General features: G+C 36.7%; 1 protein-coding gene across 2 annotated transcripts in view; it reads left to right on the top strand.

The window, feature by feature from the left end:
• The window catches only part of SYNDIG1 (synapse differentiation inducing 1), an 83831-nt gene that overhangs the window by 59749 nt on the left and 5040 nt on the right, over positions 1-19042 (top strand). The window contains exons 3-4 of one of the 2 annotated variants that reach the window (XM_053459446.1): positions 3243-3380; positions 13574-14059. In XM_053459446.1, coding sequence (XP_053315421.1) covers positions 3243-3380; positions 13574-13645 — 210 coding nt within the window. In that variant the 3' untranslated portion in view covers positions 13646-14059. Of the gene's footprint in view, positions 1-3242; positions 3381-13573; positions 14060-19042 lie in introns of those variants that run through there. The other variant, XM_053459445.1, reaches the window with a different exon arrangement.

The following is a 19042-nucleotide window of genomic DNA, read 5'->3' as shown; positions in this document are numbered from 1 at the left end:
GCAAGGGTTATACTCTGGAGCACACTGTCCTCTTGTATTTGCGCTAGCTCCTGCACTATTGCTTTGCTCATAATGATCATTACAAGTGCAAAAAGCCATTAGCAGTCTAAGTGTAAGATATATCACTCAGTTGTAGGCTGTAGGATCACAAGCTGCTTAAGATGTGCCCCCAGGGGTCTCCAAAGCATATGTACACCAGTCATTCTGCAGTCTCCAATAACCTCACCTGCTCCTTATGCTTCCCAAACCATCCGTTCCCACTTTCCGAGACTGTGCCTCAGCAGAGTTAACCAGCTCCACTGTTGCAGCTGCAGTGTTGATGCGGCCACTTAAACCAACCCCAGATTGTTCCGCACTACCATAACTGTCCCCTACTACTACCTTGGTAAGGGATGCCATAATACTTACTTTTTAATAAAAGAAGCAATAGAGTACCAGATAGGGGGTTTCTTATATAATGTAGACACAAACCCACCTCAACATCCAGGGACACCAATCTGCAGCAGGCCCTTGGGACCCATAAGTGAACTCTTGGACTTTCCTCAGGCACGATCATGTCGCCTCTCTGCCTATGCTTTCTCCGGGGCTCATTGGAACCTAATCCCAGTGATTGATAGTCTAGCCTACTATAGTCTAGGTTTCCTGGGCTCTGTACCCTATTACATTCAGAAATTCAGCTCTTCTTCTAATCATATTTTATGAAAAGAAATCCACCTTAAGCTGACACAGTTGATGTAACCATTGTTATGCCAAGATGATTCATATTATTGGATTCATTAAATTATGCACAGTGGGGACAACAGGGAAACCATATGTACAGTATATACATTACAAATGTATACACTTTTCATGGAATTGGTGCTCAATGTTCAAGATTCTACGTACTTAGAAAACCTTGATTATATATACAAAAATTCCACTTTATAATAATCAATAATGCTACATATCTTAGTATATGATGCCCTAAATGGCAACAAAATACTTGTTGCCATTTAGGGCATCATATACTAAGATATGTAGCATTATTGATTATTATAAAGTGGAATTTTTGTATATATAATGACCCAATACGGGTCAACATCCCTAAGTTATTATTGAGTGTTTCAACTACACCTATTGGTAACAGGTGTATAAAATTAAGCACATAAGAATGTTATCTCCATAGACAAATATTAGCAGTATAATGGGCCATACTGAAGAGCTCAGTGACACAATCAGTGACATAGTCAATGGTATATTTGGATTGGGTGCTGCCCCATGCCTGAGCCAGTACAGTACCCACTCCACAGTCTGCATCCTGAATGCACAAGGTGCCATGTGTTAAAAGCGCGCAACACCATTTATTTTAGTCTGTGAGGGCTGTGCTGAGCCGGATCAAAGATCTCCCCTTTAGCATATCTGTATCAAGGTGAACACAAAAGCTATGAAAGAACATTGAGTTCACCCTTGTGTACCGCGGTCCTTAATCAAATCCGTATATATAATTTTTTGGTGACTTTTTGACCTACTGAGTAGGTAAAATTAAATTGTCTAAAAAGAATATAAGTCAAATAATTGTTAGGGATGTAGAACACATACCCAGCAAATGCATTGAGCTCCTATAAAAAAAGAACATCAGGGAAGGAAACTGGGCAGAGTATTTTGAATAATTGCTTCCTTATTTAATTTCATATATTTTCTAGAAACATTTTTGGAAGTAATATAGCTGATCTGTTTTATTATTTTGCATGATAAGGCTGGATTTTCTATGTTGTTTCTTTTTCTCCACTCGCTCATTTTTTTATTTTAACAAATTCTTTTAATTTTGTCTGTGTATTAACTGCTTAGAAATGCATACTGGGATATGCAGAGTTCTAAAAATATACTATTCTCACGAGGAATTTGAAATATTAAGTATGACGTCTTCCACTGCAGTAGTAGAAGAACATCTGTAGAACTGATAGCAGCTTGAACTCGGTGCCCAAGCTCTCTAGAATAATGCTAAGCAAGCACTCTGTGGCACAGCTTTGTTAAGTGCTGACACTGAAGGCATTATTTCCTTCTTATTCTAATACACATTTACCACTCCATTGTACTGAATAATTTAAGTTAAGATTAGCATTTACGTAGCCCCTGCGTTTGTCCATTGTCATATTTCTTAACATGTATGCAATATTCAAGCACACAGATGATAATTGCATAAAGGTTTCTGCATCATAAATATTGCTTTTCACTTGGTATATAATTATATGGAGCCCTTATAAAGAAGTTTGTTTGACTTTGATGCTCATATATATATATATATATATATATATATATAAGAGCATCAAAGTCAAATATATATATATATATATATATATATATATATATATATATATATAGTATACAGAGCCCCAAGTTACAGAGATCAGTACTAAAAGGGTATTATACTCCCAGAACAACTTATAGCATTTGAAATGCTCAAATAAAGGGCTCCACAATCAAACTTGTTATCTTTGTGTAATGTCCCATATAAATAATGGCTATGAAAGTACTTAGTAAGTACTTTAATATGCCCAAAATCTGAAACAATAAACATAGGTGCGTTAACAAGGACAATGACTCAAAACACAAACATTTAAATATATACAATACACACACCAAGCTTGCTAAGTAATCCAGGTACCATAACCAAATACCACTTAAGGAAGGGACATACCTGGATGTCCCCACCCTGACCCGACTTTCCACGCACTGACAGCCAAGAACCTCCCACCAGTTGTTACCAACAATTCACTTACCACCACAATAACCCCCTGGATACCTGGCAAGCTGCCGCCCCACAGACTGTGGCAAACACCACAACCCAAAGCTAGGATACAAATACAAAGGGAGGGAGGGTGGTACACACAACCAGGTAAACTGACCACAAGAATGGTTCCTAAACCTGGGAAAACAGCCCCTTAAATAATCTACCCCCAACTCCACCCCCAAATTTCCCGCCAAAAAGCCTACTCGTCATCTGCACAACAGTCAAGGCCCACTATAGCCCATGCTATATCAAATCAATTGGATTTAAATTAATGGGAGCATTTCCTGCTCTTATTAAGCGATCATTATCATTCTTAGAATTCATCGCACAAGTGCATTTTGTCTGCTGTGACCTTTACAAACAGTAACTGCTGATATTTGTAATCCAGTAATGATGGGAGACAGTCTCATATGCCTTCCTTTGTCAAGGCAGCCCTTTATATTTCACAACTTGTTGTTTGTCTTTTATACAGAGTGACTATTCAAGTGACACAGAGAGTGAAGACAACTTCCTAATGATGCCACCAAGGGACCACCTTGGCCTAAGTGTATTTTCCATGCTGTGCTGTTTCTGGCCTTTGGGGATTGCAGCTTTCTATTTGTCACATGAGGTAAGCTTAAGTCTGGTGACAACCGTTAACACATTTCAGTCAAGGTTCTAAATAATGAACCTCAACATTTTTTGACATTTATAAAATCTTCCTCTCGCTGTTTCTCATTAGATTGTCAGAACTAGATTTTTTGCAATGGGAGTACAGTTCATAAATAATGCATGTACTGAAATTAAATTTATGTGGGTCATTTATGAGAAATTTTTTTAAGAATAACCTGGTGGCCACTTGCCTAAAAATAACATTTGCTTAACAGAGTCAATTGAACCAATTTTATTATTTCTATATATAAAATGTATTTATAAATGTTGTTATTTATGCATTAATGTGTGTGTTATTTAAATTATATAATACTTTTGTAAAAGTATTTAAAAGATGGTGCTGGATTTAGGAGTGCAAAGGTTTCTGGAAAATTGATTAAAAGATGTGCAATCTATGCTACTACCAAGTAAATATCAAATAACAATGATATGGCGTTTATTATTGAAATCATGTTTTTAGCATTTTCATTTCCTATAGTATCATTTATACCAATTTAGTAAAGTATTCAGTGTTTAAGTATTCAATTTAAATACAATAGGTGAGTGACATGCTTAAGCCACTGGGTGACAAAGCCCCTGCCCGTCCTTGTGCTTCCCTCTGCTTGCGGAATCAGATGTGATATCTGTACTGGGTATGACCATGCCCTAGACACCAAAATCCTTAGATACTTTTGGATCTCTCGTCTCACCTGTGTCAGCTCCCTTGTTCAGGCTTCTCTCTGCTGACTCAGAGCGCTTCCTGTCTGTTGTTCTGGCTTCCCAGAGCCTGACCAGAAAAGTGCTCTGGGGAAGCCTGAACAATGGACCAGAATCGCTTTGGAATCCCGGTGAAAAGCCCGAACAATGGAGCGGAAAACATGGAGTAGCCGAAAAAGAGGTGGAGAAAGGATCTACTGGCCACAGGAGAGGTCAGACACCTCTTTCCTGTCACCCTTCGTGAGTATCCCTTATATGAATTTCCTTTATCTGAAAAAAAATTTGGCTTTCGGATCATTTCAGATAATGGATTTTTTGGATAAGGGATACTCAACCTATATTTAAATATGTTAGGACATACACTACCTTTCAGATGTTTGGGGTCACTTATCTGTTTTCAAGGAAAACAAGGACATTTCTAGCTGTAATAATTTCAAAAGGATTTTCTGATGATCGACTTAAATTAGTATTAGCAAACACAATGTGCCAGTGGAACGCAGGAGTGATGGTTGCTGATAAAGGACTTCTGTACACATATAAAGATATTCCATTAAAAATCGGCTGTTTCCAGCTACAATAGTCATTTACAACATTAACATTGTCTACACTGTATTTCAGATCCTTTTAATGTAATTTTAATGGATACAAATTGCTTTTCTTTCAAAAACAAGGAAACGTGCAAGTAACCCCAAACGTTTGAACGGTAGTATAAATCTGTTCTTCCGATATGACATATAGATGCCCTCTTTTCTTCATGCTTAGGAAAGCACTTTATTTGTGCCGTTGACTTTATTTATATCTAATTATTCAGGTGTGAAAGCACTGCCACTCTCTCTTATCTCTAAATGTCACATAATTCAAATGTTTACATTTTTTGCTGAATAATCATATTTCAGATTCACTGTTACTTATATTGTGGTATGTATTACTGGGAGAATAATGAAAATGTACATATTTATTCAACATCACAATCATGTGTTTAAACGGAAATTTACTAAAATTATAGTAAAGGTGATATGTGTGCATACCAAAATAATAAGAACATTTGATATTTAAACATCAAGTAAACAATTTGGAGAGGTGGAAAAGTGAAATGGATAAACCTGCTAATATCCACAAAATCGCATGCAAAAACATTAAAAAAGAAATACACCTGCAGACACAAAATAGACTTAGACCGGCCCACAGACTGAAACGGGAATACAGCGGGTTTGTGTCACAATGTTACGTCACCTAGTGGTGCGTGCTTCCAACAAGAAAGAAGGCTCCTATCAAGGTAGGTGGCTAAGTGTTGATATGTTTGTGTGTTAGCATGAGTGTGTATGTATGTGTAAGCATGAGTGTGTAAGTGAGCTAGCATGAGTGTAAGCGTCATCGTTAGTATGAATATATGTGTGTTAGCATGAGTCATGAGTCAGTTGGTATGTATAAGTGTGTATGTTAGCATGAGTGTAAGTGTGTGTGTTTGTGTTAATGTGTCTGTTAGTGTGTGTAAAAATGTATGCCAGTGCATATGTTTGTTACGAAGGGGGGGGGGCAAAAGAGCTGATGGGGCCACTTGGTTTTACCTGCCCTGGGCCAGAAGGTGCCAGCCCGGTTTCATAGGTATATAGTGCATGCTAGCACTGCTATGTTTCTCAAGTATCCCTTTGATACTCATATTGTCTATTTGTATGGAATAAAATGTACTACCCTTGCACTGCACCTTGTGTTCTTTGTTGCTTTGCGTCTTTCAGTTGTATTACTTAGCATTAGCTACGCTTGAGCTTTCCATTTATTCATGCTATAAAAGTGTAACAATGTTTATTACTAATGTTTATTATAATTGTTTATTACTTGGTTTATTTCGTTGATCCATGCACTGTACATTGACTGAAAAACAGGTGTCAACACTTTGCTTAATACATACATGCATTAGTATTCGCGTACTTGTGTTTGAATGTGGCGACATATGACTGTTGATATGAAGTCATGTGAACGTCTACTTTTGAGGACTTTCTCACAAAACGCAGTGGAGTTTAGAAAGGATGCCATGTATTTATCGCCTATACTTTTCAGTTTTGTTTTGTACTGATTAAGATCCATATGCATAACTTTATTTTCATCTGTTATGGGCTGTGTTGCATTGGTCTCATAAATATATTTAAACTATTTTAAATGTGCAGATTAATTTTGCTTGTTTTAACTAGACTTGTGCATTCGTATTAGGGTGAACATGAAAACAAACACAAAGGGTAAGTTTTTGTTGTTCAGCCCGAATACCAGCCATACGAACATGGCGGCGGCAAAATGTATACGAAGACACACAACATGAAGAATCTTCGTGTTTGTTTACTAATCTCCCTGTTCCCTTCCCCATCTAGCCTACGTATCTACGCAGCATTGCAGGGGTTAACGGGAGCGGAAATCTGTAGGTTCGCCATCAGGAGTTAAAGGGCCGTGCAAATGACTCTACTGCATGCCTGCAGGGGCCTTCTCCAATTGGTTGATGCTAGAGGAGGCCCCTGCCGGCGACCAATAGAGTTGCTCGTAGCTGACATTTAAAATCCTGGCACCAAAGCTGCTGTGTAGTGCGTACTGCGTTAACCCCGTTTTAACCCCTTTTATAAAAAAAAAAAAAAAATAAGAAAAAAAAACAAATACGAAGAATGTACACGAATATTCGCCCTAACACAGGAACGGGCGAATATTCGTGGAATACGAAGATTTTTTCCCTCACGAAGACGAACACGAAGAGTTGGCCGGCGCCCAAGTCTAGTTTTAACTGCTCATTCAGGACCACAAGTGCATTCTTGTAAAATAAATATTTGGGAACATATGAAAAATAAGAATGAGTTCTTGCTTTGTAGCAAGAACTTACACATAACAGCATGACGTCAGTTTTTCTATCATCTTCTGTGTAATTTGAGCCTCTTTTGAGCATTTCATTTTTTTGTGGTGGAAATTACCTGATGATTGCAGTGCAGTATGTGCATTAATAAGTGAAAAAAGATCACTTTGCACCCCACTGTGCGTGTTGATGTGGGGTATGCCTGTACAGCTCTGTCCATTCCCAGTAGTAATCATGTTTTGCCTCATTCATAGTTTTTGCAGGGAACACAGGTACTGAGAGTGTTGCCATAGAAACTGAAATGACTTCTTAAAAGTTTCTGTGTTGTGTTTATGTGATTAGATCTTCAGAGGAAAGAATAAAATGTCACCTCTGATAAGTTGTAACAGACATAACATTAATTGCACTAATTGCAGTGGATCAGCGCCTTTACACAGTAAATAATCTATGGGCCTCTATTAATGACATTTTGAAGGATTACATTGAAATAACAGTTTTCTGAACAAGATAATGCCATACATGGGTATGATGACTAGTATTTGCCTGTTCATAATAGGTTCTTAACACATTTAGACAAACTTTTGCAAGTGTTATCTTTCTGATACATTGAATTGATATTTATTGCCAAATGTGTACAGTTGTGAATAGCTGTCTGTCAGTGAATATATAAGTGTAATAAGCGTAATAAGAATATGTTTACTATTATATTTCCTTTAATACTATAAATAATAAGATGATGGAACACTTAAACCAAAGCCTTCAACAGCTTTGTATCTGAACAGACTGTGCCGTGTTGTTAAAATAAATAACCACATTGTGTGCAGAGCCATTTGGTTCACTTTATTATGACAAATGAAATATCAGTAAGTCACTGAGCTGGGCTGCACTTGATCTTGACATTTTCTGGCTCTGGATGCAATGGATTATAGAAATACAATCATGAATGCCCCAAAAAACACAACTGAGAGCAAAAACAAAATAACACTGACAAAGATGAATTGATGTATGTGTGTGCATACACGTGTGGCATTGAATTAGAGACATTTAAATGTGCTTTAAATGCTTGCTCTAGTTTATTTAATTAGCTATTCTGAGCCACGGTTTGTCTTTATTCCATTGATAACTGTCCTTTAGTGCTTAGGAGAATGAAAACTAGTTGAAGAAACTACCTATTTTTTTCTTAAATGTACGCAGGTTTAATAGTTCTGGCTGACTTCCATTACATATATGTTACAAACAATCAAAAGAATGCAGTTCATTTTATACGAAACCAGATACGATGCATCTTATCCAGAAACATACTAACCCAACATTTGAAATGTACTAAGGGGAATCTTTTTTGCAACTGAGTGAGGCATTTAGAAGAAGAATGTATTTTGTACAATTTGTACATACCTTTAATGCTGCTTAAAGACATATTATTTTGACTGTTGAACATTATGATCATACGTAAGAACTTATGAGAGTAGGATTCCTGGAGCTCTACCTCTTCCTGGAGAGGATCTGTGAAAGGCAGGGATAGCTATTGATGGGACTTGGACTAACTGTGGGCAAGGGTGGGGATAGCCCCAGATAGCATTAAATAGGTTGGACAAAGGAAGAGAATTGAGAGGAGAACAAGCAAACTGACTTTGGGTATACGAGGAAGAAGCTGTTCAAACAGAAAGTTCAGGTCAAACCCGGTGAGTACCCATCTATGATTATAATAAGGTAGGAAAAAATGATGAGAAGGATGACAAACAGAGGGACTTTGGTCCTAAAGAGCCACTGTCTTTCCTAAAAAGGCATGCTTGGGAGATATGAAACCATAGAATAAATTCTAAGGTCAACTGAACGTCGGCCTGGGGTTGTGGGAGGGGCATTGGCCTTATAACCAGCGCTCTCTCTATCCTCTATGCGGCGTCTTCTTTGTTGCCCTCCTTGATCTCGCCCCCTTTTTCTCTTTTTATTACATGATTAAATTACATGATTGATTTCCTTCTTTGAGTTTATATTTTATACTTTGAAGGAGGAAGGAATGTTGCATCTGCCATACCCGCCTCAGCACACGTCTGTACAAATATAAAACAATTGTGAAAAGAAAGAAATTTTGAGCCTGTGTTACGTTTTTTTTTTAGCAAGCATCTTCATAATACATTGAAGGCTTTGAATTAATAATACATTGGTGCTGTTCCTACAAAATTATTCTGTACATTTTTAATACAATTGGTTCATGTACATTAGGTATAAAAAAAGTAGACCTTAATATATTTACAAAGCTACTTTAACATTCAAAACAGTTTTAAAATGATGATTGGTTCTGTTATTCTTCAATTCTAAAAAATTCTAGCTTTCATATTCAACTATTATTTATTTTATAATCTAAACCAGTTTTTTGTACTTAACATCAGTAAACAAATAAATAAACAAATAGGTCATATTTGTATATATATTCAATGGTAATGGGGAATCTGATTATGTAACAGCTTCAGGGCAGATCTACAATCCGGCAGATACTAGGAGACTTTGTTGTGAAGTGTAGTCACTTCAGTATTAAATTATGGATAATTGCATGCTATGGTGCACCAAAAAATGTTCTTTTTTCATTTAAATTATTATTGATTACATTCTTGGAATCGCTTACTCCGCTCCCCACCAACTAAAGGTTGTGTGTGACTAGCATGCCCATATGTGTTACTAGCCATGCTGGCACACAGCTAACCATACACCTTCATGTGTAATTTTTATTTATCTGTGTACAAAATATCAGACATAAATAGAAGTACTGTGCATATTTTAAAAAATAAATGTATTCAGTCTCTGCAGTAAGAGTGATCTATTGTTAGTTAAGCAAAAGTCAAGGAATCTTACTTGCAAATAAGAACTTGAAATTCTGTTGGTTTTTCACGTACCTTAACCTATCCTGGTTTGTCTATTTATGCTTGACAGCTCCGAGACCTATGCTTTTTGCTCCAACATTTGTCTAAACATGAATAAACCAAAATGAATTTTACTGATTTCCATTTCAGTAAAAGCTTTGATGACGAGCACCAACAGTGTGTAAATATATAACTCACAGCAGTAAAATACACCATCCCAGTGGCAAGCCAGCGAAGACCAGAAGTGGCCATCAAATCATGCTGCCACAATTGAATGCCGAGAAGCCCAATAATTCTCTCACCTCTTGCGTTGATAAAATTTTTATGAGCATTATAAATCTGTTGGAAGGAACCATGCATTCCGAGCTGCGTGAATAGTATCTTGTGAAAGCCAATTATCTTGGTACTGCAAAACCTGTAGATGACTTTAAAACTGATTTTAACACAACATTCATATGATTTTCATTCACAACAATATATGCATACATAATGAGTTTATAACAGTAAACATGTTGATTTGGGGTTTTATACAACTGCATGTATAACACATTTCTGAAATAGAAAATTTATGGTACCTTATAATCATCCACAACTTCTTGTATCGTATTTATTTTCAAAGTTTATTTATGGTAAAACAGGTCTATATTTACAAAACCGGTAGGTAGTGAGTGCCGCAGTTCCCATGTCGTTCCTTCCACAAGTTAAGCCCCAAAAAAACACAACTACAACTGAACTTGGTTTTCAATGGGACTTACAGGAATTTGTTGTTCTCATCTGTGTTTAAATCGGCCTATTAAACATTTTAGTGAACATTCCTTTATAACATTTACAGTCTTTGGGTAATATTTTGCCAACTTATCCTTCGTGAAAATATCAACCAAACTCAAAAGCAATGTTTTCTTATGTTTCCATACTTTTCCAAACTACTGACATAAGATTTAGTCTATAGCTGGCTCAGTCTTCCCTTCTACTTTTTTTGTGAAGTATTTTTACAATTTTACAATGTTTTTCAGTTACAATGTTTTACAATTTTCAGTCTCTTGGAACTACTCGATTTGGATAAATATGTCCACTAACAGTTTTGCAAGAACACTTGAAATATCTTTTTTTTTAAGTTTAGATGTTTAGTTTGTTGTGTTTCTTTTTGGTTATGGCAATTTCCCCACCGTTAACCCTTCCCCACATCATATATGAAAGCATTGCGTGTAGTAATGAAGTCAAGTATACTAAAATTCTACTGTACTTTTCCATTTTATAAACACAATTTTAAAAGCAGTAGGTTAGTTTATCTTATACACCATCTTAAACTATCGGTAAGACAATTCTCTAATAATTGTAAAAAAACATACGGTATTATGTATAATACTCTCATATTCCAGGTGCTGTATAGATTTACCAAGTTTCACATTACACCTCTGTTATTAGAACTAAATGTAACATTACTTGCCTGATGAGCTGTTATGAGATTATATTTTTTTCTTCATCTTACATTTTGGTTTTGCAGGATCAATAAATATTATTAATTATGACATTTAATTGGGAGATAAATTGGGAAAATGGGTGCACGTACAGTATACTGTACATAATGAGTTATTTCACTGAAAACATATCACTTACATGTAATATCTAAATTGATAAGCTGATGTTTAATAAAGAAACTGTTAGTTGTTTGTTAATGGCCAAAATAACAATTGATTTAGGGACTACTTCTGGTTACTGCCTGTTGTTGGAGGCTTCACTAAGGGCCTATCCTGTGAAACCGGTGTGTCAAGTCAATGATAACAAAATCATTTTTTGAGAGACATAAGGAACACCAAAACTTAAGTTTATGTACACTATTCATTTAAAATAAATAACAGTATCCATCAGATATATTACCTCAAAAATATGTAAAAGATGTAAAAGATACAGTTTACTGCTGATACTCTGGCACGCGTTTGGATGTAGTATCAGGGCTTCACGTCTACATTCTCCTTTCCATACTTTTCTGGATTCCTTTCTGACAAACAACGTACAGAATCACAGTTCAAGAAGTTGGCTTTTGCAACAAGAAAGAACGAAGTGGAAGAAACACAGAACACGAAAGAATGAAGGATAGTGATGGAGCTGGGATTGGATAGCACGGTCGTTTCAACAATCTTCAATATTTCACGGATTATTTCACCGAGCCGCCTCCGTGAAGTATTTCTAATCCTGCTGGTATGGGATTGTAGGCACCAGATAAGGTATATATTGTTAGAGGCATTTTTACCACTCAGAGGATTTAGAAATCTATAAGCGTTTTTACCGCATTAATGGTTGCAGCAGAGCCTTATGGATTAAGTAGTAAATAATTTGACAAGGTTAATTATGGTGTCACCGTAATCTTCCTCAAGCCGAATCAAGTTCATAATATGTAAATTAGAGCAGTATTATACTGTAAGTAGAATAAATCAAGTACATAAAGGCGCACATATACCCATATAATACATTTACCCACATAATATAATATGAAGTAATAATTTGTTTAATAAACTAAAATCTTTTTTAAAAATGACAAAGATTGAGTGTCATGAGTATATCTAGTTTAGCTAGAATATGGATAAAGCTAACCAAGATCAGTTTCCAGGATAAATAATAAGAAAAAACTGTGTAAAATATTGATGTGGCCTATACAATGATCAAAAGGAATAAACATAGCTAAAACAAAATATTAATAAACATGAAGAGTACTCTGCAAGTTTTTTTTAGCATTTCTGCAAAGTGAAGCTCATCATTCTGGGCTTCCAGACCATTTGGGATTCTCATCAATCCTTCTCACTCTTACTACAGAAGCCTTTCTAAGAAAGACCGAATATTTAGGATGTGCTTTGTGTTGGAGATATCTGATTTTTTTAGAGGATACATTTATTTGTATATAAAGTTCAGGATAATAGGTCTCCTGCAAGATCACAGAACTTCTTTGTCCATTCCAGATTGTAGTAAATAGATAGTCTGTAACATTACAACTTTCAACAGTTCAAGTCCAAATACCGCCCTTTAGCTGTTCCTTTGGCCATGTCCCATTTCCAACTAACTTAGATTTCTAACTTAGACGTTAGAGGTTGCAAGGAGATAACCAAAAATATACTTTCATCTGCTTTCAATAGTGTATATTTCAAAGTCTTGTCCAGGGATGGCTCTTGTTTTATAGAGACCTTAAGTAGATGTAGGCAGGCTCCAAGTACAATAAATGAAAATGGATAATACACATTAACAAGGGGACGTAATAGAATCACAAGTTTCTTAAGTTATAGTGATTTAAAGAGGAATCTGTGACTCCCACTTTCCATACCACCTCATGGGACACCTGGTCTTCCCCGTGTATTTTATATTACTTATATGTTTCTGAGACCATTGAACAGTAAGCCTTGTGGTGATATAAAATGCACATATTGTTTAAATGAGTATATTAATAAAATAATTATGAACTAAACTGTCCAACTCTGCCCCCACCTTCTTCTACTACCCAAGATATGGCATGCCATCACTTGGGAGTAGTTTGTGTTTATAATCAGTAACAAACAGAGATCTGCCTTTTCATTATGTCTTTTTCAAAAATGTATGAATGATTTTTTTTCCTCATCACTGCTAAAATGAAAATACTGCTGTACCGATAACAATAGATACACAAAGAAAAATATTCCTTTATACACGTAAATTATGTTTCATGAAAAGGTTGAATAGAGTCCAAAAAATCAAGCTATTAATATGTAACTGCCGTATGTATTTTCTTTTTGTTTCTTACAGAAAGAAGATGCGTCAGCGGAGAAATTGCTTCTACTGAAACAGGAAAAACAAAATAACTTATTGATCACTTAGAGTTAGCTCTGCTCATGATCAATGTAGACGCATGGTGGGGATTTGGTCATTATCCTAATATGCGCATGATATGGGGGTGTTTTAGCTTTAAACCTTAATAGAATGTAGCATAAGAAACACAATGGAATGGCTTGTAATGAAAATATATGTTTTATTATAGTTTTATGTTACATTGCATTATGTTAATTGACCTGCAGATTGACAATGCTTAATGCTATATTTGGCATCCTGTTTTAGTAGCCAAAATAATTGTGAAACCTTATGCAAAGAATATCTGTCTTGCTTTGTTTCCATAAATATTTGATGTGTTTGGGAAACTATTACATTCTTACCCTGTTGTAATTTACTAATATAAAATGAAAACTGCAAACATTCTGTGTATGTAAAACACAAATAAATGATGTTTGTCACTGAGATTTGTGTATCTCTTTTTATGTTGCAGCTTGTATTAATTTGCACACTAATGGAGACACTAGCTAAAACTTCATTTTTGGATGATGTTCCATATAACTTAATCTTGTATTGTTAACTGTCATAAAACGTTTTACGTATGTGCTTACAAAACAGGTGCAGGTTACATTTGCCCTGTGACAAGACTGATTAAGGTGAGGCGTGTTGCTTTATGTAAAGGGAAGAAAGGAAAAAAATATCTGCCCTTTTCCTCAATACTCAATAAAATCACATAAAAACTGCATTGGAGTCATGTCATTCAATGCTAGCCCTCCCCTGGCATGTGGTAAGGAGAGCTCATGAGGATAAAGCCGCTAGAGCTTAGGTGGGCAGCCGTGAATAGAGAGTCTTGTGCGGATATACAGTATTCTTCAGCCCCATGTGTTAGGAGCTGCCTGCCACTAGCTGCGTTATCTAGCATTCAGCCAGCATAACAAAGATCATCAGATTTAGCTTGTGTTGGCACAAAGCTCCAGTAAGTAAGCGGGCTTTGCCATAAAGGGCAAGATTGTGAAACATCCTGTGATGGCATTGTACGCTCGCTTGGTCCTGCGTCATGTGGATCTTTATATATATACATATTTAATATGCTCAACTTACCTATGTTTTCTTCTGTTGCTATTCTGACTCTTTCTCTGTGCAGAAGTACAGTAGAAGAGGGATTTGAGTGAACAGAATTATGGGTACAATCTTTTAAAAAGGGTTAATGTTATTTAAAATTAGAGGCGTACAACTAAAGAAAATGGCCACTTGAAACAACTTTTTATTTTCTAAACATAATTTCTTATATGATGCTGGAAGTCAAGAGAATAAGATGCAACCAGGTCATTAACATTTACTGTATTTCCATCAAAATTGGGCTCTCTCTTTCTTCTGCGGATATGAAGTAGCTGCACCTCTTCTTACCTTTATTGTGCAGATATGGTCGATTTTAACTCTCTAGTTAAAATCACTCCCGCCTTTACTGTCAGTTTGAGATTTTTTGGTATAACTGAATTTTCAAGTTAAGTCGTAAATTCTTCACAAATAATTGCCTTTATAAAAGAATAACCATTTCTATGACATTACAGCTATGGCATTCACACGTTTGATAAAAACAAAAACCTTCTTGGGCACATGGAGTTCTGAAAACAGCTAAGTGACCCCAAACTATTGAATAGTATTTACCCGATTATAAGATGACCCTGATTATAAGACGCCCCTCAAAAATTTGAATATTAATTTAGGAAAAAAGTAAACTGAATGTAAGACTACCCTAAAGGAAAAAAGTTTTACTAGTAAAGATTAATTCACATGTAAATTTTGTTTTCATATTTAATAAAAACTATGATTGAGAAAAAAGCATTTCTTGTTTTTATTTCCTTTTATTTGCTAACCTGCCCCCTAGTTATGCACATCTGCCCTTAGTTATACAACTCTGCCCCCCAGATATGCTTTATACTAGACTTGGGCACCAGGGGGCTCTTTGTGTTCGTCTTCGTGCTCATCTTCGGGGGGAAAAAAAATCTTCATATTCCGCGAATATTCGCCTGTTCCTGTCTTCTCTTCGAGCGAATATTCGTGGACATTCTTCGTGTTCGGTTTTTCTTCGTTTTCCCGGTTAAGGGGTTAATACGGGGTTAACGCAGCTCTGGCGCCAGGAGTTTAAATGTCCGTATGAGCAACTCTATTGGTCGTCAGCAGGGGGCTCATCTGCCATTGGTTGATGGCAGACGAGCCCCCTGCTGGCGACCAATAGGGTCGCTCGTACAGACTGTTAAACTCCTGGTGCCGTAACTTACCCTGCAGATCCCACTGGTCTCCCTCCCTGTTCTATCAGTTAAATGTCCGTACGAGCGACATTTAACTAATTGAAAAGGGAGGGAGACCAGTGGGATCTGCAGGGTAAGTTGCAGCATTGGGGTTTTAAAAGTCTGTACGAGCGACTCTGTTGATCGCTCGTACAGACTTTTAAAACCTCAATGCTGCAACTTACCCGGCACATCCCACTGGTCTCCCTCCCTGTTCAATTAGTTAAATGTCCGTGCGAGCGACCAATAAACTTACAAAGGCCGTGCGAGTGAGCCTATTGGTCACCTGCAGGGTCTTCCTCTGGCATCAACCAATTGGTTGATGCCAGAGGAGGTCCCTGTAGGTGACCAATAGGCTCATTCGCACTGCCCTGTAACCCGTGACGGCGAACCTGCGGATTTCCACTTCCGTGAACTGCTGCGATGCAGTGAAGACAAGGTAAGTTAGAAGGGGGGGGGAATGGTAGACGAAGACGATCACGAAGATCTTCGTGGTGTGTGTCTTTGTCTTCGCCTACGTTTTACCGCCACTGTCTTCTCCTCGGCGTGTCTTCGGAACGAACACGAAAACGCACTCTTCGTGTTCGTTTTCATGTTCGCCCGAAGACGAATGCACAAGTCTACTTTATACCCCTCTATATAACACTCTGCCCTCCTAATATGCCACTCTGCCCCCCCAGATTTACCAATGCATCCCCAGATTTTCCCCCGTGCTCCAGACCCCCTGGTATCTAGTGGGAGCAGCCAGTGGACGCCTGTGCAATGCTTGTAGACAACCTCTGCTGCTTCCCGGCACTTCCGCCAGGGCTGCTATAATGGAGCGCCGGAAGGTCATGTCACAACTGCGCTCCATCGGAAGTGCTGGCGGAAGTGCTGGGAAGCAGCGAAGGTTGTCTGCACGCATCGCAGACTTGCACCGGCTGCCAGAGAGGAGGATCCAGGTCCCCTGCAGCGCTGCAGGGGATCTTAATCCTAGTCTTATAGTCAGACCTTTATTTGAGGTTAGATTATAAAACAGTCTTGAATATAAGACGAGGGGTATTCTTTTGAAAAAACCTTGTCTTATATTCGAGCAAATACGGTATATACCAAATCTGAAAACACTGGCACATAAGTAATTTGAAATGAACCTTGTATTATAATACTAATGAAATGTTTTTAAATGTTGGAGCACATTTATCAATCATAGAAAGTTTATTGTTTATGCAGAGGAAATAACACTTATTTTCTCATATGACTTAGTTAACCTCTTAAATCAGGTTCCGGTTAGCATAACAAAAATATATATAATTCCTCATTGAGATGTGTATTACGAGAAATCTATTGATTTACAATTCATGTCTATAACCGCAGAATTTTAGATTTTTCAAGTGCTAAGAAAATGTCTTCAAGAACGTTGTCAAACATGTATCAACGGGCTTGGTGTAAAGCAACTTGTATGACCTAAAAAGGTAAGTCGGCTGTCAGATGCAAAGCCCCGGCTTAAGCCTGTCATTCTCGGATCAGCTGCCACTTCCTAAGTGCACATAAATATAAATCCTTTCAGTCTTTAGCAGGTAAAAGGAATATAAAACTCTGTTCTTCTGATTACTGCAGGCTGTGGGTTACCAGGGTATGAAACATCAAGTCTGTTGCGTCCAACGAATATGAAAAATGTTGATATCATATTAAATGCCCTGCAGAGCCAACAGTATACTAATAAGTATTACTAATAAGACACCAGACAAGAGTGAACCTTTTAAGGTATTATCAGGAAATAAATGGAACAGGGAATAGCAGTAGCCTTACATGCCAACTGTCCTGAATTGTTAAGGACTGTCACAACAACCAGACTTATATTGGCGCTACACCTGCACAAAATTGGTGCATTCCATGTATGGACGATGTTGTGACAAAACAACTTCCATATGACATGGATTGCTGTTGCTATGATGTCATGTCCCCAACAGCTTCATGCTGCTACTATGTCAACACCAAAGATGTTAAATGTTGTAACCTACATTTTATCCTGTGCAAAGGCAATGATGTATTTGGTGGATGTAAACACGATCTCAGGAAGTCAGGACAAGTATCCGTGATAAGACTTATGTGAAATTAGTTAATAGCACCAATGAATACTTGACAACACAGTTAGTATGGGGGTGCATAATGAGCAGCCATTTCCTCAATATACACAGAAGAAGATGGGAATTCCATAGCGGCAAAGTAACAGAGCATGTGGGTACATAATACATATCCAATTTTTATTACTGCATGATAAAATCTAATTAAGATCCTGAAATGTATTTATATGAAATAGAGGACAGTAAGCATGTCACATGGTAACATATGAAAGAAATTATAATAAAATGAAGATTGAACATGGAACAGCTTTAAAATATTCATTTGAAAAAAAAAACCTACAACGAGAGGGACAAGCAATCATGTTTTATTTATGTAAAAAGCCTAACAGACACAAATTAATATTTTTAGACAGGGGAGGATGAAAATACACATATCTCTACTAAAAATGAGCACCATAAACAGTATAATAAAGCATGTTAAGAGGATGTATAAAAATTGATATTTAAATTCATTTATTTATTTTAAATAGACTAAAGTGTCCTGCGGGTTTATAAAAGGTTCCATTACTTACTTGGGTGATAATGAAGCATACCTTAACTAGAAATGTACAATATTTCATACTGAGACAGTAGGGTTTATTTGTTATACATATACATTAATATACATTTTCTTGTATTGGACTTTGTTTCAGAACAAGATAAGAAAAATAAGTATTTCCTTCAGAACTCAACATATTGATTACAAAGCAATCATATTTATTAACATATATATTAAATATTATGTACAACTATTATCCCCTTAAAAATTTTTAAAAATGAAATTGTTTTGTCAGCCTAAAGTAATTCTACTCTTTTTTGACTATTCTTATACTTTTTTTCAAACTCGGAACAAATCAATGTCTTTTTGATTGGCCTCTTTGGCCTCTTCAAGGAGTTCCTCATGGGTACAGTTATAATAAGGTTGTCCACTGTATAAACAGACCACCGGTGACTGAACAAAAGATGCTATGAAAATTGGACTCCTGGAATCTGTTAATATAAGCTTTGTAATTTCCAAAATAAGTTAAGATCCTAGGCATATGAAAAAAACTAAC

This window comes from Spea bombifrons, chromosome 3 (assembly GCF_027358695.1).
Source record: "Spea bombifrons isolate aSpeBom1 chromosome 3, aSpeBom1.2.pri, whole genome shotgun sequence".
In the NCBI taxonomy this organism is placed as follows: Eukaryota; Metazoa; Chordata; class Amphibia; order Anura; family Pelobatidae; genus Spea; species Spea bombifrons.
The sequence above is the reverse complement of the archived record's forward strand: the minus strand, read 5'-3'. Positions and strand labels throughout refer to the sequence as shown.